The 24,878-nt window shown below is 33.3% G+C and overlaps 1 protein-coding gene across 1 annotated transcript in view; it reads left to right on the forward strand.

Moving 5' to 3' along the window:
- LOC140442797 (uncharacterized) overlaps positions 1–3,780 on the forward strand; it is a 29,946-nt gene extending 26,166 nt beyond the window's left edge. The window contains exon 4 of the mRNA XM_072533774.1: positions 1,600–3,780. Within this exon, the coding sequence (XP_072389875.1) occupies positions 1,600–3,680 (2,081 nt within the window). The 3' untranslated portion in view covers positions 3,681–3,780. The remainder of the gene's footprint in view (positions 1–1,599) is intronic.
- Positions 3,781–24,878: the final 21,098 nt, after the last annotated feature.

Below are 24,878 nucleotides of genomic sequence, written 5' to 3' on the forward strand. Positions count from 1 at the left end.
GTTTATGCGTAAATTATAATTAGCATTTCAAAGGAACTAGGCGCTTTTAGGACGTGTAACAAGCCGCTGAGCACTTGTATGTTAGAATTGCTACAAGATGGCACCACTAGATCGATTTATGAAAAATTGTGACTTGCCCTATTTTCGACCTGTACCCTTCATCTGAAAAGGAAATGTCGTTTGCAACTAAAACAGCAACATCTTAATAGCCGTCATGTTGATCAACTCGTAACATTATTAAAACCTTTAATATATAAATTTTTATTTTGGGACAAACAAGTTTCGTTAAAAAGAATGACATCAATTGTATGACTTTCTAGAAAATTAAGCAAATTAGTCTTTTGTTTTATAACAGATTGAAAGTTCTACTAAAGAATATTGATTGTTCTATGATTCTCCATTACTATCGTTGTCTCATAAAGAAGAAAGTATGTTTCTGATTTCATTTTGAGTGACTTTATATAATTCAACCGAGGCTAGTTTGGGGTCAATTTGTTTAATTATTCTTTTTAAAATAAATGGAATTTCTTGTAGAATTTGTAATTGTATTTAATCTTTATATGCCATAAACTTATTCCGATATTGGTTAGGAATTATACGATGTGATACTGATTTTTTTGTTTGAGAAGTTGAAGGAAATTGTAAGGTAGTTTTACATTGAGTGGGGGATAAGTAAAGAGATTATTAAATGAAACAGGAGTAAATTATTATTATTACTTTCCACATTTAAATAATGATTACAACAGTCGTTTAAGACTAAACTGCCACACAACCTCTAAAACCTTTTTTTGGGACCTCACAAAGATGCAAAAATGTTTGCCGCTCCTTCCTCGGACTTTCCTCTAAAACCACCTCGTTGGCAGTGAAAAACGGAAAACTTTGATTTATCAAGAATCGGTACGCCGTAGAAAAAAAAATGTTTCAAACTAGAAATGTAACTGAGAAAATTTTGAAGAAAAATGTGTTAGTATTTTTGGTATAGAATAAATAGTTCTCTCAGAAATGACGCTTGAAGGGACTGGCGATTTTGAATGTTACTTACACGAGTGAAATCAATTTTTAAGTAAAATTTCGTAAAATTTTAAATGTGGAAAATGCAACTTTCGTATCCAATTTTTGCGTCTTGCCATTAATGAAGTCAGTTTCTATAAGGCTGTTAAATAAAATAATCATTTTTAGTTTTCCTCCAAATGTTTTAGTTAAAGACCAGGTCACGTGAGACGCTAGAAACTATCTGCCTACTTCTTGCTAGAGAAGGTAACGTGCTTGAGAGTTATATCCTGTGAACATAACTGGGAAATATACCCAGTCAAACACATAGAAAATAAGTATTGAGTACACATGCGTTGATAGGCTGAAGTACTGCATAAAAAAGCAGAAACAAGCTCAGAATCATCACAAAAAAAAAGTTACAGTAAACCCAAATAAAATAGGTCAATGTATACAAATATGTGGAAACTTGGGCGTAGTACCAACTAGGTTGGACGATAAATAACGTTGTCATAATGTGTCTTTACTTTATTTATTCCAGCGTTGTAAGATTTTGTTTATGATCTGCAGTTTCAGCATGCAATGTTTTATAGTTTGATTTTTTTTTAGGTTTACTTCAAAATGAGATTAAACCGAAATCAGAAAAAACGTTGGTAACACACACCGGAAAAAACTTTTTTAAGTGTGAAATTTGTTCTAAGCAATTTAGTCAAGATGGAACTTTGAAAAATCACTTAAGGATACACACTGGAGAAAAGCCTTACAAGTGTGAAATTTGTTCTAAGCAATTTAGTCGAGATGGAACTTTGAAGTATCATTTAAGGATACACACTGGACAAAAGCCGTATAAGTGTGAAATTTGTTCTAAGCAATTTAGTCAACATGCATATTTAAAAACGCATTTAAAGATACACACTGGAGAAAAGCCTTACAAGTGTAAAATTTGTTTTAAGCAATTTAGTCATGATGGAAATTTAAAAACGCATTTATGGATACACACTGGAGAAAAGCCTTACAAGTGTGAAATTTGTTCTAAGCAATTTAGTCAAGATGCATTTTTAAAAACGCATTTAAAGATACATACTGGAGAAAAGCCTTATAAGTGTGAAATTTGTTCTAAGCAATTTATTCAAAGTGTAAATTTAAAAAGGCATTTAAGGATACACACTGGAGAAAAGCCTTACAAGTGTGAAATTTGTTCTAAGCAATTTAGTCAAGATGCATATTTAAAAACGCATTTAAAAATACATACTGGAGAAAAGCCTTATAAGTGTGAAATTTGTTCTAAGCAATTTAGTCAATATGGAACTTTGAAAAATCACTTAAGGATACACACTATAGAAAAGCCTTACAAGTGTGAAATTTGTTCTAAGCAATTTAGTCATGATGGAAATTTAAAAACGCATTTAAAGATACACACTGGAGAAAAGCCTTACAAGTGTGAAATTTGTTCTAAGCAATTTAGTCATGATGGAAATTTAAAAACGCATTTAAAAATACATACTAGAGAAAAGCCTTATAAGTGTGAAATTTGTTCTAAGCAATTTAGTCAATATGGAACTTTGAAAAATCACTTAAGGATACACACTGGAGAAAAGCCTTACAAGTGTGAAATTTGTTCTAAGCAATTTAGTCATGATGGAACTTTGAAAAATCACTTAAGGATACACACTGGAGAAAAGCCTTATAAGTGTGAAATTTGTTCTAAGCAATTTAGTCAACATGTAAATTTAAAAAAGCATTTAAGGATACACACTGGAGAAATGTCTTACATGTGCCAATTTTGTTTTAAGCAATTTCGTCATAATGAAACTTTCAAAAATCATTTATGGATACACACTGGACAGAGGCCTTACCAGTGTGAAATTTGTTTTAAGCAATTTAGTCTAGATGCAAATTTAAAAAAGCATTTAAGGATACACACTGGAGAAAAGCCTTACAAGTGTGAAATTTGTTCTAAGCAATTTAGTGAATCAGGAACTTTAAAAAAGCATTTAAAGATACATACTGGAGAAAAGCCTTATAAGTGTGAAATTTGTTCTAAGCAATTTAGTCAACATGTAAATTTAAAAAAGCATTTAAGGATACACACTGGAGAAAAGCCTTACAAGTGCGAAATTTGTTTTAAGCAATTTAGTGAATCAGGAACTTTAAAAAAGCATTTAAAGATACATACTGGAGAAAAGCCTTATAAGTGTGAAATTTGTTCTAAGCAATTTAGTCAACATGTAAATTTAAAAAAGCATTTAAGGTTACACACTGGAGAAATGTCTTACATGTGCCAATTTTGTTTTAAGCAATTTAGTGATGCTGTAACTTTAAAACAGCATTTAAGAGTGCACACCGGAGGAAAGCCTTACAAGTGTGAAATTTGTTCGAAGCAATTTAGTCGATATGGACATTTAAAAAGGCATTTAAGGATACACACTGGAGAAAAGCCGTATAAGTGTAAAATTTGTTTTAAGCAATTTAGTCAAAATGTAAATTTAAAAAAGCATTTAAGGATACACACTGGAGAAAAGCCTTACAAGTGCGAAATTTGTTTTAAGCAATTTAGTGAATCAGGAACTTTGAAAAAGCATTTACAGATACATACTGGAGAAAAGTCTTATACATGTAAAATTTGTTTTAAACAATTTACTGACAATAATCAATTATCGAAGCATGTGGCAACACATACTGGAGATTAATAGTTAAAATATAAAATCATTCTAGAATAAATAATGTGTATATTTATTTATGAAACTGGTGGTCACTTGATTAATCAATAATAAAACAAAACAAAAAATACCACTGTTTATTCATTTTCATGGTGTATGGCCAACTTGACATGTCAGCTGAGAATGGAAACAACCTTAGGAGATAAATTTTAATGTATCCCTTCACTTCTCATAGTCAAGATATTAATATAACTGTTTTCGTATGTGCGCTTAGCGTTTCATCTTCCTTTTCCATATGGTTAGCAAATGTTCCAGTTGTGGAAATAAACTTGCTTATCATTTATGAAAGTTTGTCATGTGTGATAGCCACCATATTGCTGTGAACTAGTTTGATCAGTGCGCCTCTGAACTACGTGCTGTTGTTGTTCAAAAGAACTTAAGTATATTTCTGCAGCAATTGCCGTTTGTCTTTAAATGTATACCCAAACTAATTCGGAAAATTGAAAGTTTTCAAAATAAAATGTTTTAAAACAGGAATTGATAAAACTTAATGCTGACAGATGTGCTAATTTCTTATTTATGGATGATGTAAAAGAGTTTCATGGTTCTGATTTTTAATCCTCCATTTGTTCCGAACTTTGTTTTAAATAGTTTGAGAACGATACCGAAGTGGAAATCGAAACGTCAAAATAATCGAGCTGTAATCGTACCTGATTACAATCCTTGTAACGAAATATTTTGCATACCATAGGAAAGATTTTGGGTGTAGAAGATTGGGGAATAGAAACTGGGGGTGGAGATAGGGTAAGCAAAATAAACGCTACTTGTGCGAACGGCACTCAGGGTTTGTTAGGAGAGCTGGGTTCGTGGATAAGTAAAAAATATAATGGGGTTTGGATTGGGGCAACTACAGAAAAATGAAACAAGCGGTCATGATTCTCTTGGGACAAAATAAAAAGAAACAGGAAACACCTCTAGTAATTTATAAAGAGCGCCACTTCAAGGTGCGTAATTATAACTATTAAAACAACTAGTTGTAACTAGGGAAATAATTATCAGAAATGCAAAACATATCTTTTTCAAATAAAACTCAAAAAAGGGGTAGTTAAAAAAAGAATAAACAAAATTTAACATTTATTGTGTCTTACCACAAACAGTTACACAAATACAGATGACACAAAAGAGCTACTATATAAATAGTTTTAAAATACACAAATACAAAGAAAAAACTTACATGTTCATCTGTTTACAAAGGAGATTGCTACAAAATCTTTCAAAATGGCATGGAGGTTAACCTTTTTTTAAAAATAAAATAAACTAAAAAAAAAATACAAAAACGTGCTGTCATAAGTTAACAATAAATTTAAAAAAAACTGAACACACAAATTGACAGCTAAAGTCAAACTCTAAAATTTTATAATTTATTAATTATTATAAATCCTTTAAATTTTAATGAAAGCAATTATTGTTACTTAGAAAAAAAATTTCTATTTTACTTTGAAAATTAATACATTAAATGTTACCTTTTAATTCACATAAAATTTTGCACTTAAACTTCTGAAAATCTTGTTAACATCTCCGGGGCAGAAGCTAGATGGACCATTTCCGAGCAGGAACAAAAGAAAACTGTCTCCATAGACTGCAATGACGATCGGAGACGACAAAATGAGGTTGGAATCAAATTAACTGCACATAGTGGGCACACCCTATGTACTGCTTCAAAATTTTACCATGTTCTGGTATACTACACAATTTATCTTCCACTGCTACATATTTCCACAAAAGGGGCCAAAAACAGAAAACTACAAATTCGACGGTGAATTTGGATTCAAACTGAGCCTACAGCGACCCAAGTAAGAATTCATCCACACTTGTGCCGACAGCGAGCCAAGTAAGAATGACGAAATTAAAAATTCGTTCGCATAACTTGAAAATAAACAAATGCTGAAATAAACAAAACAGAAAACTAAGACGTAGATATCCTATTTCTATGACGCAAATTATTAATTTGAAAACGCAATACTTCGGGCGACATAAATCAAAGAATATCGGGCAACATACGCAGCTGCGAAATAAACAACTTTAAAATGATTTATATTAATTCGAGCCGACCTAAGCAGGAATTGAAAATACTTTTTGCGTATTTTAACTTGTAAGATAGGAACTGAGTAACATTAAAAATATTCTTCGATTTTCAAACACATATGAGGGGATTTCAATATATTACATATACGAGGGGATTTGAAGAAATTTACAAATGCTACATCCTTAGCTAAGAGATACGTCTTGCGAAATAGTCAGGATCCAGGTGTTCTCCAGCAGCCGGTAATGAACTAACCGATGAATACTTTAATGTTGTCGAAAACACTCCGTATGAGTACCACGTCAATCATTAAAAGGACAGGACGAGATTGGTTTTCTCTGGTTCCCAATCTCATTGCGCAATGATTTCTGATCCTAGGTGAGGTTATTGCCACAGCTATCCTCCACGTTTGAAAAAATTACGAAGAATATCTGAAAAGAATTGTTTTATTTGGAAATGAACTTGCTAACGATTACACTCCACCAGGCTAAGCTCCCCCACCCCCAAGGACCAATCACCACCGACCGACAATCCTCCTCCGCAAGCCGAACGCAAATCAGTGGACTGGCGACGACCTACAGCGCGAAAGCCATTGTTCGGGCCATTAGCACAATCTGTCAATTTTAGAATTACAATCAGTGGTGTCATTGCAAAATTAGCAGTGCCGGAACGCACTTTCCCTAACTTTTTTACAAGTAAAATATTACTCTATGTTTTTTTAATACAAGTTACGTCTGCATATTTTAAAATGTATATGCACGTGCTTAATTCAAGAATATTTAAATTCTAAAATTATCGATTTTTTGTTTTATTTTAATTATGAGAAAAGAAGACAACATAGCCCAATTTAAATGTTTTGGAGACACAAACGTAACCATTTATTGTAAAATGAAACCACACAATTATACTAAACCAGGTTTATTATTTACATCATAATATAAAAAAGGAACGAAAGGTGGTGTTTAACATACAAAGGAAAATGTCTCACATTTAATCAAAATTACAATATCCGAACATATTAATTTTCTTTAACTGAGTTTAAAAAGTTAATCAATTTATAAATACTGAACAAATGTTTTTTCTTCTTCCGGAGAAGATTTTGCTGTGCGTGTCCTAGTGTTGTCTGCTGTGCGGTGTCTCCTCTAGTGTTCAACTGTCCCGTTAAGACTACCGTTAAGACAATAGAGAAATGGCTTGGTAAGACAATGAGAGAGTTTTGTCTCTGTCTGTTGGGTTTGATAAAAAGGCATAATATTATTGTTTCTTTCATTTTGTCCATAATGATTTTTGTTTTTTCGCGAGAACAACTTTGCATTTAGCTTGGATGTGTTTAAATTTTAGCTCAATATTATAATCTCTAAAAGCTTTTTTTTTGACAATATAAGATTCATTTTTACATTCGTCATCCCACCATAGTGGAAGACCGGTTTTTGGTTGCAATCATTTTTGAGTAATTATAACACAATCTACATCTTTACGAATTGTTTTTATTTAAACATTTCTGAAGATTTAAGATCTATAGAACGAGTGTCAGGAAGACATTTTTCAAGTAATTTTCAAATATAGACCACTCTGCTCAAGATTCTTTCCACTTTGTGGAGGTATGAATTGTTATTGGAGAATATTTCAAATCTATGATGCTTTGGGTAGGGATGTGGATTGTACCTAGTGAGTCATTTAGAGGATTCAGGTAGTAAAGCCTGTTATAAATGAGGAGATACTAATGTTAAATCTATTATTGGAAGATGCTTGTTTGGTCTGGATATTTTGGATGGTCATCTGTCATTGAGTAAAATTAGATTAGTATTGTCTAAAGCGTTAGCTACAATATTACCTTGTGCACTATCCTGTACGGAATCCCATCTACAGTGATGATTATTAAAGTCGCCACCAATTAAAACGCTACCTTCAATTTGGCCAAATAAATTTTCCCAATCTTTGGATGAGACATACATTTTAGGAGGTTTGTAAACACATAGTATTGATAATTTTACTTGTTCTAGAAAAACACTGCAAACCTCTATATTTGGATTATCATTTCTTTTGAATTTTATATCTGAAGGGTACAGGTCCATAAAGAGCTAAGTCACCAAATGTTTTATTCATACAAATCCAAGTTTCAATTTTAAAACCAGTTATTGATAAATTATTGATGGTTATCATGAATCCTGTTGATTAAATCAGTTACTTGGGTAATTAATGAGACATACACAAGAATTTAAACTTATATTGATATTATGCAAAATAGAACATAAGCTTTAATTGGTCAAACCACAAAACATTATTGGCCTAGAAGGGCCAAATCAAAAAAAAACAAGTTAAAATGACAAGTAGACAAAAGTTATTAATATGAAATAATTCTAATTCTTGGACAGGTTATTAAAAAATTGTTTTGTTTCGTCACCAAAGAATCGTTTTAAATCTCGTAGGCATTTAAATTTTTTAGCCGAGATTGGTATCAAACCTCGAAATAATGTTGTTTAATAATAGTATTTCAATATATTAATATTTTTTTTATGCCTGAATAAGAATACGGAGAAAGTTCAAATTCATTTTGTAGTAGCACAGGTCTTTTTCGCTTACTTTCTTTTTCCTTTACTATTGCTGACTCTGAAGCTCCATTATAGGACTCCCGGTGATATATTAGTCTACGATGTTCTTGATATATTTTTAATTCTCGAATTGGAAGAGAACTGAAAGGACATTTCTTCAAATAATCTGTTTTAGTATTAAGAAAATTCGTCCATGCTCAAAAGTAGGATTGATCTATTTCCACAACGTGAAATGGCGATGGTTTTACATGAGCACTTTTAATCATTTTAACCCAATCTGAAGGAATCTCAGCTCCTTGTTTGGAGTTTAGTAACCCCATATTTTTGTCTGATTCCATGTAGGAATGTAATTGAATAGGGAAAGTAACTTTAATATAATCAAGTCTACATATATTGCGGAGAATATAATGCAAAAAATGAAACGTGAAATTTTTATTTTGCCCCTCAAACGAGTAGCAGAATATTTCAAGCAATCTTACTTGTATATCGAGAAAATTCCATAGAAAGTTATTTAGCATTGAGCATATATCGTCGCTTCCCTTTTTGCTAAGTGTTTACCGATAAATGTAAAACACACTTTTTGCTGTAGATAGAATGTGGACATTAAAGGCATAGACGTTCAGCTGGCTCTTATCTTAAACATCGTTTCTTGTTATGTTTGGGATACTAAGATTTTTTCCAAAATCGAGACAAATAGCTTCGTGAGTCACAGAGGTTCGACTTTTTTCCTTCGCAGTCCTTTTTCTACTGTAAAATACCTCAGCCTTTCTTTTGTGTACATCATTTTGTATCATAAGCTGGCGTATTTCGTTTTGCAAGCGTTCATTTTGAGCAACATCGAAACTGTTTAAAACATCAGACTGAAGAGATTTTCTTTTTACAGGAAACTCATCACAGGAACTACATGTATCGGTTTTGGGATATCCAAAGGCTTTGTTAAATTTTTTATTAAAGACTGTTCTGTAAGACTCGTAAGATATTTTCATAGAAGGGTTCAACTCACAAAACATTTTGAACATCTTTTTTTATGTTTAAGTATAATTTTTTAATATCATTTACACCTTAGTGGCTTTTCCTACTTTTAAATGACTTTATATGTTCGTATATTGCTGTAAAAACGTGAGATTCCAATTTTCTAGGATGGTTTTTACTAGAGGGGCGACTCTAGAATAGACATAAAAGCTTGTCTACAAATATTTATTTAATTTAAGCTATTATCAGTGCTAAAACGTACCCTGTAAGAATATGAAGCACTTCTCAAATTTGCTTCATCTTCATCTTTCCTAGGCCTTTTTCAGCGAATAGGGAGAACTCTAATCAATCCACATATGTGTTTTTCCCCAATTCTGCTCATTATTGGAAGTTATTGTTTTAAAATTCTTGATTACAGTTTTTCTTGTTTCTTCAGGCACGTTTTGAAAACATCATTTATGACAATTACAGGTTGCACCTATCTCGTGACTGCAGTCCAATTTTCTTCACATCTCTCATTCTGCCGTGCTTTTTCCTCTTTTTTGATTCATTCTGTCTATGCACTAATTCATTCTCATTTCCACTACTATTGTTTTCTGTATTCATTGTTATTTACTTTAAATCACTTGGAAAACAATGAAAACACTAGCTTAACCGACGAACAAAACTCTCAAAGCTGCGCGTATTTGATCAACATCTATCAGCTGTTTATATGGACTTTACCCTTTTAGGACCTGTCTGATGAGGACTTGCAACTAAAACAGCAACATCTTAATAGCCGTCAAGTTGATCAACTCGTAACATTATTAAAACCTTTAATATATAAATTTTTATTTTGTGACAACCAAATGTTTTCTAGAAAATTAAGCAAATTAGTCTTTTGTTTTATAACAGATTGAACGTTCTACTAAAGAATATTGATTGTTCTATGATTCTCCATTACTATCGTTGTCTCATAAAGAAGAAAGTATATTTCTGATTTCATTTTGAGTGACTTTCTGTAATTCAACCGAGGCTAGTTTGGGGTCAATTTGTTTAATTATTCTCTCTAAAGCAAATGGAATTTCTTGTAGAATTTGTAATTGTATTTTTTCTTTATATGCCATAAACTTATTCCGAGATTGGTTAGGAATTATACGATGTGATACTGATTTTTTTGTTTGAGAAGTTGAAGGAAATTGTAAGGTAGTTTTACATTGAGTGGGGGATAAGTAAAGAGATTATTAAATGAAACAGGAGTAAATTATTATTATTACTTTCCACATTTAAATAATGATTACAACAGTCGTTTAAGACTAAACTGCCACACAACCTCTAAAACCTTTTTTAGGACCTCAAAAAGATGCAAAAATGTTTGCCGCTCCTTCCTCGGACTTTCCTCTAAAACCACCTCGTTGGCAGTGAAAAACGGAAAACTTTGATTTATCAAGAATCGGTACGCCGTAGAAAAAAAAATGTTTCAAACTAGAAATGTAACTGAGAAAATTTTGAAGAAAAATATGTGTTAGCATTTTTGGTGTAGAATAAATAGTTCTCTCAGAAATGGCGCTTGAAGGGACCGGCGATTTTGAATGTTAGTTACACGAGCGAAATCAAATTTTTAAGTAAAATTTCGACGGTAAAAATTCGACTTCTTTAAATCCGAGTGTCCCGTCGACAAAAATCTAAGTGCATTTTAAAGGCGAAAAATGCAACTTTCGCATCCACTTTTTGTATTTTCCCACTAATGAAGTCAGTTTCTATAAGGCTGTTAAATAAAATAATCATTTTTAGTTTTCCTCCAAATGTTTTAGATAAAGACCGGGTCACGTGACACGCTAGAAACTATCTGCCCAATGTATACAAATATGTGGAAACTTGGGCGTAGTACCAACTAGGTTGGACGATAAATGACGTTGTCATAGTGTGTGTTTACTTTATTTATTCCAGCGTTGTTAGATTTTGTTTATCATCTACAGTTTCAGCATGCAAAGTTTTATAGTTTGATTTTTCTTTTAGGTTTACGTCAGAATGAGATTAAGCCGAAATCAGAAAAAACGTTGGTAACACACACTGGAAAAAAGTCTTTCAAGTGTGAAATTTGTTTTAAGCAATTTAGTCAAGATCGAAGTTTGAACAATCATTTAAGGATACACACTGGAGAGAAGCCGTATAAGTGTGAAATTTGTTTTAAGCAGTTTACTGTAGCAGGCCATTTAAAAATTCATTCAAGAGTGCACACTGGAGAAAAGCCTTACAAGTGTGAAATTTGTTCTAAGCAATTTAGTGAAGCTGGAACTTTAAAAAATCATTTAAGGATACACACTGGAGAAAAGCCTTACAAGTGTGAAATTTGTTCTAAGCAATTTAGTCGAGATGGAACTTTGAAGTATCATTTAAGGATACACACTGGACAAAAGCCGTATAAGTGTGAAATTTGTTCTAAGCAATTTAGTCAACATGCATATTTAAAAACGCATTTAAAGATACACACTGGAGAAAAGCCTTACAAGTGTGAAATTTGTTCTAAGCAATTTAGTGAAGCTGGAACTTTAAAAAATCACTTAAGGATACACACTGGAGAAAAGCCTTACACGTGTGAAATTTGTTCTAAGCAATTTAGTCAAGATGGAACTTTGAAAAATCACTTAAGGATACACACTGGAGAAAAGCCTTACAAGTGTGAAATTTGTTCTAAGCAATTTAGTCATGATGGAATTTTAAAAAATCATTTAAGGATACACACTGGAGATAAGCCTTACAAGTGTGAAATTTGTTCTAAGCAATTTAGTCGAGATGGAACTTTGAAGTATCATTTAAGGATACACACTGGACAAAAGCCGTATAAGTGTAAAATTTGTTTTAAGCAATTTAGTCAAAATGGAAATTTAAAAAGGCATTTAAGGATACACACTGGAGAAATGTCTTACAGATGCCAATTTTGTTTTAAGCAATTTAGTGATGCTGTAACTTTAAAACAGCATTTAAGAGTACACACCGGAGGAAAGCCTTACAAGTGTGAAATATGTTCTAGGCAATTTAGTCAAGATAGAATTTTAAAAAGGCATTTAAGGATACACACTGGAGAAAAGCCGTATAAGTGTGAAATTTGTTTTAAGCAATTTAGTCAAGATGTAAATTTAAAAACGCATTTAAGGATACACACTGGAGAAAAGCCTTACAAGTGCGAAATTTGTTTTAAGCAATTTAGTCGAGATGGAAATTTAAAAACGCATTTAAGGATACACACTGGAGAAAAGCCTTACAAGTGTGAAATTTGTTCTAAGCAATTTAGTCATGATGGAATTTTAAAAAATCATTTAAGGATACACACTGGAGATAAGCCTTACAAATGTGAAATTTGTTCGAGATGGAACTTTGAAGAATCATTTAAGGATACACACTGGACAAAAGCCGTATACGTGTGAAATTTGTTTTAAGCAATTTAGTCGAGATGGAAATTTAAAAACGCATTTAAGGATACACACTGGAGAAATGTCTTACAGGTGCCAATTTTGTTTTAAGCAATTTAGTTATGCTGTAACTTTAAAACAGCATTTAAGAGTACACACCGTAGGAAAGCCTTACAAGTGTGAAATTTGTTCTAAGCAATTTAGTCAAGATGTAAATTTAAAAAAGCATTTAAGGATACACACTGGAGAAAAGCCTTATACATGTAAAATTTGTTTTAAGCAATTTACTGACAATAATCAATTATCGAAGCATGTGGCAACACATACTGGAGATTAATAGTTAAAATATAAAATCATTCTAGAATAAATAATGTGTATATTTATTTATGAAACTCTTGGTCACTTGATTAATCAATAATAAAACAAAACAAAAAATACCACTGTTTATTCATTTTCATGGTGTATGGCCAACTTGACATGTCAGCTGAGAATGGAAACAACCTTAGAAGATAAATTTTAATGTACCCCTTCACTTCTTATAGTCAAGGTATTAATATAACTGTTATCGTAAGTGCGCTTAGCGTTTCGTCTTCCTTTTCCATATGGTTAGCAAATGTTCCAGTTGAGAAAATAAACTTGCTTATCATTTATGAAAGTTTGTCATGTGTGATAGCCACCATATTGCTGTGAACTAGTTTGATCAGTGCGCCTCTGAACTACGTGCTGTTGTTGTTCAAAAGAACTTAAGTATATTTCTGCAGCAATTGCCGTTTGTCTTTAAATGTATACCCAAACTAATTCGGAAAATTGAAAGTTTTCAAAATAAAATGTTTTTAAACAGGAATTGATAAAACTTAATGCTGACGTTATTTATGGATGATGTAAAAGAGTTTCATCGTTCTGATTTTTAATCCTCCATTTGTTCTGAACTTTGTTTTAAATAGTTTGAGAACAATACCGAAGTGGAAATCGAAACGTCAAAATAATCGAGCTGTAATCGTACCTGATTACAATCCTTGTAACGAAATATTTTGCATACCATAGGGTAAGATTTTGAAGGTAGAAGATTGGGGAATAGAAACTATGGGGGTGGAGATAGGGTAAGCAAAATAAACGCTACTTGTGCGAACGGCTAAGAGCTAAGAGATACGTCTTGCGAAATAGTTAGGATCCAGGTGTTCTCCAGCAGCCGGTAATGAACTAACCGATGAATACTTTAATGTCGTCGAAAACACTCCGTATGAGTACCACGTCAATAATTAAAAGGACAGGACGAGATTGGTTTTCTCTGGTTCCCAATCCAAAGCTATCCTACACGTTTGAAAAAATTACGAAGAATATCTGAAAAGAATTGTTTTATTTGGAAATGAACTTGCTAACGATTACACTCCACCAGGCTAAGCTCCCCCACCCCCAAGGGACCAATCACTACCGACCGACAATCCTCCTCCGCAAGCCGAACGCAAATCAGTGGACTGGCGACGACCTACCGCGCAAAAGCCATTGTTCGAGCCATTAGCACAATCTGTCAATTTTAGAATTACAATCAGTGATGTCATTGCAAAAGCATTGCATGTGATACTGATTTTTTGGTTTGAGAAGTTGAAGTAAATTGTAAGGCAGTTTTACATTGAGTGGGGGATATGGCTTTTCGTTTAAGAGGATTAGAAATTTGTTTAGGTTTAGGAACATATGAAATGTTCATAAATTGAAATTCTAAATGAAAATTATTTAAGCTTCTAAGCAATTCAAATTTATTGTTTCGTGATTTTGGCATAAGATGGGTTTTTTTGCTATATACTCAGCTTCTTTAAATGTGGTATTCTCAATGGCCATTATTTTTTTTTATATTAAATTGATGTTGATAAACTGGACATTGTTTCGTTAGAGTCGTATGATCATTTATTCTACAGTGAAGACAATATTGTGAGTTACTACAGCGGGAGTTGCCTTCGTGTTCTTTTTCACAATTTTTGCATAAGCTGGAAGTGGACTTACACTGTCTGAGCGTATGACTGAATTTAAAATAATTTAAAAACTCCTTCAAATGTTAAAATTACCATTTGTCTAGGAACAAAAATAGTTTCATTATCTGAATCGATAAGCTTTCTTTTCATACGTATTACCTCGGTTATTTTTTGGTCGGAAATAATATTATTCATTATATATTTTTCGTCCAAGAAAGTATCTACCTGTCTAATTATTCCTTTTTGTGATTAAGGAAATTCAGGAATATAGCAATAAACTTATTAGAAGTGAATAAATGATGACCTTCTCGGACTGGTGATAATCTTTTAATATTTGAGTCGATGGACTCTATAAAAACAAAATACGGGCCTTTATCAGAAGAGTTGTAGCTATTATTTAAATTAAAACGGGTATTTACAGCTTCCATATTTGCATCTTTATCAGGGAATCATTAATTTTAAAATACAAAGAATAATCCTACCGTTATTTACTATTTCTTACTATCTGAAAGATTTTTTGTTTTTTTTTTTTTTATTAACATTTAAGATTTTTACAATCTGTTTTGCAGTGAAAACAATAAGTAAAATTTTTTGTCTTTACATGACAGAGAGATGTAAGGTCCAGTGACCAAATCATCACGACACAAATTGGCTTTTTACCGGTAGGATGCGCACTTACACTGATACGCGAGCACTAAAAGCGGCACTGATCACAATGGCTGGGTGCTGTTGAAGGCGTAACTGCCACTGCTGTAGGCTCTGTCAGGATAGGTGAGGTAGGTCCAAGGGGTCATGTCGCTTCAATCTCTTCGCTTGTTGGTTGTTGAGAAGATTGTGTGCCAGGGTATTAGGATGCACCCGCAACCTGTTTTGATATTGTTCAGAAGTTTTTTTGCACTCTTCAGAGACTGTTAGTACCTGAAGATCTCTATGTATTGCATCATTCTGGATATACCAAGGTGCATTAGCGATTGTTCTCAGAGTTTTGGATTGGAATCTTTGTATTATCATAATATTAGATTTGCTAGCTGAACCCCAGAGCTGTGAGCCATATGTCCAAATGGGTTTTATTATTGTATTGTATATCAGCAGCTTGTTGTCAATCGATAGGTGAGAGTTTTTTCCCAACATCCAGTAAAGTTTTCTGTATAAAATTCCCAATTGAAGCCTTTTCGTCCATATATGTTTGGTCCAAGTTAGACGTTTGTCAAGGTGAATACCTAAATATTTTACGTCATGCTTTTGGGGCAAAGGATGTCCATTGAGGTTAACTTGTGGACATGTACCTCTTCTTAGAGTGAATGTAATTTGTGTAGATTTTGAGCGGTTTACTCTAATTCTCCAGAGTTTAAGCCATTCATTTGTTTTGTTCAGATGTAGTTGCAGTCTCTCTGATGCTATTATTGGGTTGCTATGAGAGGCCAAGAAAGCAGTATCATCTGCGAATGTTGCAAGCGTTAGGTTATTGCTTATTGGCAAGTCAGCCGTATATATCAGGTACAGAATCGGTCCGAGCACACTACCCTGAGGTACACCAGATAGGATGGGGTAGAGTTTTGTATAGGCTTCACTATATTTTACCAGATATCTCCTTTCTGTAAGGTATGATTGAAGCAGTTTAAAGTAAGGGTAAGGTAAATTTTTCTTTAATTTGTACAGAAGTCCTGTATGCCACACCTTGTCAAAAGCTTGAGAGGCGTCTAAAAAGGCTGCAGTACAATATTGCTTGTTCTCGAGACTACTTCTTATTGTTGTGTATAGTCTGTGAACTTGTTCTATTGTACCATGTTGGTTACGAAAACCGAATTGATGGTCAGGTATGAGACACTTTTCGTCCAATATTGGTTTGATTTTTCGTAGTAGAAGTTTTTCGAAGACCTTAGAGATGACTGGGAGTAGACTAATCGGTCGGTATGAGTTGACATCTTTTGGATCTTTACCAGGTTTTTGAATGAGTATAATCTGTGCCACTTTCCATTGCAGAGGGAAGTAATGCAGACTAAGCATAGCATTGAAGATCATAGTGATTATTCTGTAACAGTCATTGGTTAGTTCCTGGAGGATCTTACCCGTTATGAGGTCGAATCCCGGAGCCTTATTGGGTTGTATCTCATTCTTTATTATCTGTTTTACTTCTTTAATATTAAACTTGGTGATTGGTAGATCCATTTGATATGGAGCCTCAAGAAAAGAATTAAATGGTTCTTTTTGTTCTAATGGCACTACTCTGTTAAATGGACTAAATACTGTAGAAAGATGTTCAGCGAATGTCTCAGATTTTTCTGTGTCTGTTCTTGCCCATTTACCTTTGACATTTTTTAGAGGAGGTATGGCGTCTTGTGGACCTTTTACCTTTCTCGTCGCCTTCCATAGAGAATAATTGGTGTCTTTGGACGGAGTCAAATTTTCTAAGTAAGTTTGGATCCCCCTGTTTTTCTCTTCTTTTAATAGATTTTTAAGTCTTCTGGTAATTCTGTTTAAATTTTGTTTGTCAATAGGAGCGTGTGTGTTTTGCCACTTTTTCCTAAGTTTTCTTTTCTCATCGATCAGGTTTTTTGCACTTTGCGAACAGTTTATGCTTTCCTTCCATGTTGTTTGTTCAGGAGTAGAAATCCAACCTGCCTTTTGTATGGAGGTAGTAAGTTGTTGTACCGCATTTTCAATTTGTAATTCTGTTTTAAGTGGCAAGTTCGTTGGTATTTGTTCTGCTAGTGCGCTTCGGAATATTTTCCAATTTGTTTGGTTATTGGTTAGGACTGGAGGCTTATTTCTGAGTATGATTTTGGAGTCTAGGTCAATTAGAATGGGAGAATGATCTGAAGAGAGGTCCCAGCATGATTCTATTGCTAAATAGTTAAGAGAGATACCTTTAATCACACAGAAGTCTAAGAGATCTGGTGTTTTATTTGGATCTGTAGGCCAATAAGTTGGTTCTCCTGTAGGTATGTGTTGTAGGTTGTTTCCTGTTATTGACTTCAGCAGTTGTCTACCCCTTGTTGTAATTACCCTAGAGCCCCAGTGATGATGTTTACAGTTAAAGTCTCCTCCTGCTATGAATTTGTGTCCAAGAGAACTGAAATAGGTGTTAAAGTTGTTTTCGTTGATTGGTTGACCAGGAGGACAGTAGACCGCAGATAAGGTAAGGTTGCCTAGCCAGTCTTCGATGACAATGCTAGTTGATTGCAGGTACTTTTCACTGAGCTTATTTAACTCATGGTGTTTTATATTAGATTTGATAATAATAGCTGTGCCACCGTGTGCCTTGTCATTTGGATGTTTTGTGTAGTGGACAATGTATTTTGGAATTTTGATATAGTTTTTGTCTGTTAGATGAGCTTCTGATACAAGCATAACATCGATTTTCTTCTTGTCGAGGAAAATTTTTATTTCTTGGATGTGGTTCGTTAGGCCATTTGAGTTCCAGACGGCTATTTTAAGTCTGTGCTGCATTAGTGCATTTTGGAAATCATAGTCATAAGAAGATTAAGCATAGTGTCCATTCTCTCTACTAGTTTTGTCATCAGGTTTATCTGAAAGATTAACTTTAACTTTTTTGAAATTGAAAATTAATGAGCACTTAATCGACGTGGACACTATCGTTGCCAGCACACTACTGATGAGCAAGGTTAAAAACCTTATAGTACACATCCATATCTAAACTAATATACATTTAGACTTTTGGCCACGTTTTCAGCAATTCGTCATACTGTGCACCCCAATTATCTAACCCTAATTTAATGACACAAATAATCGGACAAAGGCTCAAACGAAAGACCCCAGTCGACATGTTAACTATAAACTAGTCGCAGAAGCTCAACGAAACTCTAACTAAGACATAGGTGACGCTATTCCTGTTTCAAAAATACACAGTAAATTGTCAATGGGCAATTTTCTACAAGACATTTTTCTTTAATAATATTTATATTGTTAAATATTGTCAGGCAATTTACTTATTGTAATTATATTACAAATTGTAAATATATTGGGATTTAAAAACAAATTAAAATAAAATACAGAGTATTTCATTAAAAAAAACATCTTTGACGCGGTACAGTGTTATGGAAGACCCTGTATACTAACTAATTTTAAAATGTGAAGTTTACAGTTAACTCCTATTTTTTTAAATAACTTTTTTTTGTTTATCCTATAAGAACTGACATAATGGACTTTGTCACAAAAGTTGATCATCCTGGCTGGTACATTGTTGCCAGTATTAGAGTCTTATACATATGGCACAATCAAAAAAATGGTATAAAACCAATTTTGGTTTCTATATATGTGGGGCTTAAAAGACTTGTTTGGCATATTCCTATTAGAGGCAAAAAAACAATTTAGCAATTTTGTAATAATACAAGTAGGTACAAAAAAAATACGTAAATGAAGTAAAGAGATTATTAATGAAAAAGAAGTACCTAAACTATTATTATTGCTTTCCACATTTAAATAATGATTACAACAGTCGTTTAAGACTAAAATGCCACTCAACCTCTAACACCTTTTTTGGGACCTCAAAAATGTTTGCGCACCTTCCTCGGGCTTTCCTCTATAATACCCTCGTTGTCAGTGAAAAACGGAAAACATGGATTTACCAAGAATCTGTACGAATCTGTATATGTAATATATAGTTCTCTCAAAAATAACACCCTTCAAGCGACCGGCGATTTTGAATGTTACACGAGCGAAATCAAATTTTTAAGTAAAATTTCGACTTCTTTAAATCCGAGTGTCCCATCGACAAAAATCAAAGAGCATTTTAAAGGCGAAAAATGCAACTTTCGCGTCCACTTTTTGTATTTCGTCACTAATGAAGTCAGTTTCTATAAATAAAATAATCATTTTTAGTTGTCCTCCAAATGTTTTAAAGGTCGGGTCACGTGAGACGCTAGAAACTATCTGCCTACTTCTTGCTAGAGGAGGTAACATGCTTGAGAGTTATATGCTGTGAACAGAACGGGGAAATATATCCAGTCAAACACATAACAAAATGAGTATTGGTTAGACATGCGTTAAGTGGGTATGTTCACGCCGCAGTTAAAATGAGCGGTTCTCTGAACAGCGACATTGTTGCCAACGAGGCCAAGTACTGGAACTCACTTAAAATATAATATACGATCGGTAGAATCGGTATAGTTCGCTCTCAGTCGGCAGTCTTCTTCAATGTAAATTGAAATTAGCTATTATTTGAAGTTTCACAAATTCTAATTTTTGGATTGATCATTCGATATAATTTTTTAATTTTTGTATCGTGTTATGTTGTTCTTCATTTACCTTTGAAGTTAAATTGGTGCTTTGATTTTGTTGTGTTGTTTTTTTTAGTTTCATAAACATTTTAAATAGTGCATATCAGTATTTTTTCCTAATTAAATTAAAAAACTAAATTTCAAGTACAAAAAATTACTTATAATGATAAAAATATACACCTGTAAATCTCATAATTTATTAACCGAGCAGCGGACGCTAAGGACTGATCAGTTCTTTGTAATTTAACATTTTTCTTGGCAACAAGGGTATTAAATTTATACTTATTTTCAGCCGGTAAACGAAAACCTTCCGTTGCTAAATCAATTTTTTGTTCATTTTGAACTTCATTCTGTAAAAAGTTCATTAGCACACTCAATCTTGTTTCTATAGTTGCAACTTCTGCAATTTTTTCGATATTTTCCATGAACACGAAAACATAAGATGCCACATGCCATAGTCGAACCATATCTTCTGGCAAACATGACTCAATAAAAGGATACAATATCGCCGCAAACTTGTCAGCAGTTTTGTCTAAGAGCTCAAGTGAACGACGTTGACTATCAATCATAATTATCATAAAGAGCAGAAATATTACAAGGACTACTAGAAACTCGACTTAAAATTAACTTTAAGAGCTCTCTAATGTAAACTTCCAATCTGGAAATCCTCTCTGCCAAACCTAGACTGCAATCTCTGAATAATTTTTGAACTCGATTGAAGGTAATTTAAATTTGCGCTTACCTTTACATTTGATGACTTTGAACTTACTGAACCTGTTCTGTCATCATATTTGTACTTAAGTTTAAAGTACCTTGCAGTGTATTTATCCTTTGCCTTCATCTCACTGATTAACTCTTCTTCGAAAGCTTCTTCGAATATACTTTTAAGTGCCGCACTTTCCACTTCACAAAACTCATTGTATTCTTTCCCCCGAACCTGGGAACTCAAAGAGTTCCCAAGTTCCCACTGTACGCTAATTTTCTGCCAGGGTCGCGTGTCTACCGGTTCAGCTAACAAACTGTCCGAAACAATCGCAATTTTCGTAAATGCACTACGAACTACCGTTCTGCGTTTTCGCAGAAATAATACTTCTTCGTTTTCTGGGTTCGAAATAATACAAAATTAAATTTATAGTACAAAAACTTACTTTTGTATTAAATTACACAAGTGTGGTTTTATTTTAATACAGTTTGCTTTGATTGTAGGTACAAATTCGACTAACTGTATCTAATCTCTACAATTCTAATATTATTATTAATATGAAAGATGATACTACATTCCCAGACGAAAGTCTTAAAATTTAATTGCCTTACACTTATTCAGCACTCAGCTGGATGTGCTGATTAGGGATTCTTTTAAGTAAACACATTACATATACATACATTACATATACACAAAACTTTCATTCGTTTGGAAGTTTTTTATTAGTCACATTTCGGGTGACATTTCTGAATTATGTACCTGCCCAAAAATATTTATTCCAAACTGATAAAGAAATTTGCAATTGTTTGAAAAACAGGTAAATAATGATCAAAAAAGGGATTATGGTAATTGGACTATTTATGTATAAAAACAGTGTTTATAAGAAATCTAAAATATGTTGGTCAGTTGAAAAACAGCGTCACTACAATAACAATTTTTTTCATATCGAATGTCAACAGGGGAAGTGTTTTCCTCAGAAAATTTCAGATTTTCATCTTAATTCTAATTATGACTCAAGTAAATATCAATAATCTTTTTCACTTACGGAAATAATTAATCGACAAAATTTAATCGATCATTACATAATATTGTTTTGTCTATAAAAATTAAATTTGTTAAAAATTTAATAAAACTGGAATTGTTTTTATGTTTATGTAAAACAAGTATAATCCCGCAGTAAACTTTACTGACCATAGTTTAACTTTCAACCACGATTATATAACGTCAGGGTACCAAGGAAAACAATGGTATACTTGTATATTTAAAACATTGTGACGTTATACAATCATGTTTGAACATTGAAAGTCGAACGAAACGAAGCCAAAATATTAACTGGGAGGGGCGCTTTGCTAAGCAAAACCACGTGATTCGTATTACCATGGTTACTGCATCACCCATAGACAATAAAACCCGCCACAAAACTAGTTTTCAATGTTTTGCAGATTTTTCTTAAATTCGGCAAACGCGCATCTCTCGCAATTTAATACATCACTGCTGCCTTCTACTAAATGACACGTGATCTTATTTTCTCATCTATTAAGTGATAGCCGAACTAATTTCTCACTATCAAAATGCCAACTTATTACGCTAACATCAACAAAATCCCTAGTTTGCAGCTTTTAATAGTAATTGTAATACCACCTTAATAGGGCTGAAGTACTACATAAAAAAGCGGAAACAAGCCCAGAATCATCACAAAAAAAATGTTACAGTAAACCCAAATAGAATTATTCAATGTATACAAATATGTGGAAACTTGGGCGTAGTACCAACTAGGTTGGACGATAAATAACGTTGTCATAATGTGTCTTTACTTTATTTATTCCAGCGTTGTAAGATTTTGTTTATCATCTGCAGTTTCAGCATGCAAAGTTTTATAGTTTGATTTTTATTTTAGGTTTACGTCAGAATGAGATTAAACCGAAATCCGAAAAAACGTTGGTAACACACACCGGAAAAAAGTCTTTCAAGTGTAAAATTTGTTTTAAGCAATTTAGTCAAGATCGAAGTTTGAACAATCATTTAAGGATACACACTGGAGAGAAGCCGTATAAGTGTGAAATTTGTTTTAAGCAGTTTACTGTAGCAGGCCATTTAAAAATTCATTCAAGAGTGCACACTGGAGAAATGCCTTACAAGTGTGAAATTTGTTCTAAGCATTTTAGTCAAGATGTAAATTTAAAAAGGCATTTAAGGATACACACTGGAGAAAAGCCTTACAAGTGTGAAATTTGTACTAGGCAATTTAGTGATGCTGCAATTTTAAAAAAAACATTTAAGGATACACACAGGAGAAAAGCCTTACAAGTGTGAAATTTGTTTTAAGAAATTTAGTGACGCAGGAACTTTAAAAAAGCATTTAAGAGTACACACCGGGGAAAAGCCTTACAAGTGTGACATTTGTTCTAAGCAATTTAGTGTCGATGGACAGTTGAAAACGCATTTAAGGATACATACTGGAGAAAAGCCTTATAAGTGTGAAATTTGTTTCAAGCAATTTAGTCAAGATGGAACTTTGAAAAATCATTTATGGATACACACTGGAGAAAAGTCGTATAAGTGTGAAATTTGTTTTAAGAAGTTTACTGTAGCAGGCCATTTAAAAATTCATTTAAGAGTGCACACTGGAGAAATGCCTTACAAGTGCCAAATTTGTTCTAGTCAATTTAGTCAAAATAGAAGTTTAAAAAGGCATTTAATGATACACTCTGGAGAAAAGCCTTACAAGTGCAAAATTTGTTCTAAGCAATTTAGTTACTCTGGAGCTTTGAAAAGTCATATAAGCATAAACACAAGAGAAAAACCTTATAACCTAGAGTTCTAAGGTTTCACTGAAGATAAGCCTTACAAGTGCGAAATTTGCTTTAAACAGTTTACTGAAAATAATGTTCCCGACCTTTCGAAATCTATGTCTGCATCTTGGCAATCAAACAAATTCTTCCAACCATGTTTTAATATTTGCTCGTTCACCTCCTCCCATGCTGCAGCAAAATTAAAAATTGTTGATTTTAAATTGTAAGACCTGTATCTTCTGCATTATCTCCATTGTGCATTACAACCATATATATACATAGATCGGTTTAAAACGTTCTCCTACGTTTTCCATTACCCAGTTGCCACTCCTCTCGATTCATCCATAAGTCTTCTTCTATGTCCCTGTCTTTCATTTCTCTATTGATGCCTTCTCTCCAACTAAGGCGGTGTCTTCGTTTTTTTTTCTACCGTAGAGGTCCACATTAAGACTTGTTTTGGGAGACGTTCTTCAGACATTCTCTGTACATGACCGTACCATCTGAGTTGTTAGGTACCAATATCGTCTTGTATCGAAGCAATAGAACGATTACTTCGTCTAAAAACTTTCTGCGATATATTGATTTGGTTGCCAAAAATTATTCTCTGATCCATAGGTTGAATAAGCTATGTTTTATTTTTTGTCAAAAAAAAACAGCTAAAGTTGTCACCTTCTGAACGTAAAATATTTTTAGGGGAATGAACAGAAGCCTTGTTTAAAAGCAATAAACATTTCACCTCTTCTGGCGGTATTTCTAATTTCTTTTCTTCCAGATGCCTTCATGCCTTCCTAGAGCTATAATATGAAACGGGCAAATGATGCATTATATTTTTTAAAACTCTAGGTTTACGAGATTTGCCAACCGTTACAGGAGACAATCTATGCGATCCATCGGCGTTAGCACAAAACAGCGCCGAAATCCTGTCCTTGCTGATTTTTCTTCCAGAATTCGATTTTTCATGTTTGGAGGCTTGTGTGCTTTTCTGCAAAGTGCGCCATAACAAACCAGTTTCGTTAGCATTGTAAATCTGAGATTCTAATAGCATTTCGTTACTTATATCTTCTACTAATTTTTGCCTAATGGGTTCTGTTTCTTCTTTTGGTGCACTTTAAGCTTCGCCGTAAATTATTTTATTTATGATTCCGTGTCTTTTGCAAAAGCTCCAGAGACATCCATCACTTACTCTGAATGGTATGTATATATGATTTTAATTCGACTGCCCAGACCGAGCATCTTCCAGTGAAGTTTCACGATTCAATTTCATTCGTTTAGGTTCATTCGTTTCATTCCATTCAATATTTAAAGGGTAGGACTGCGAAAATTTTAATTTATTTACTGGCGTACACTAAATGTATTCATTGAAAACGAATAAACATGTCAAACTGCTATAGAGTTGCTTGAATCCCCGGCTAGCGTGGTAAACACCCAATATAAGCATAGAAACCTACGCGTTATTACATTAGGGAATCCTCTCTTTCTCTCCTTTCTTTATCTCTCTCTCTCTCTCTTCCCTACAAATGTGTAAAT

Source organism: Diabrotica undecimpunctata, chromosome 1 (assembly GCF_040954645.1).
Source record: "Diabrotica undecimpunctata isolate CICGRU chromosome 1, icDiaUnde3, whole genome shotgun sequence".
Lineage (NCBI taxonomy): Eukaryota > Metazoa > Arthropoda > Insecta > Coleoptera > Chrysomelidae > Diabrotica > Diabrotica undecimpunctata.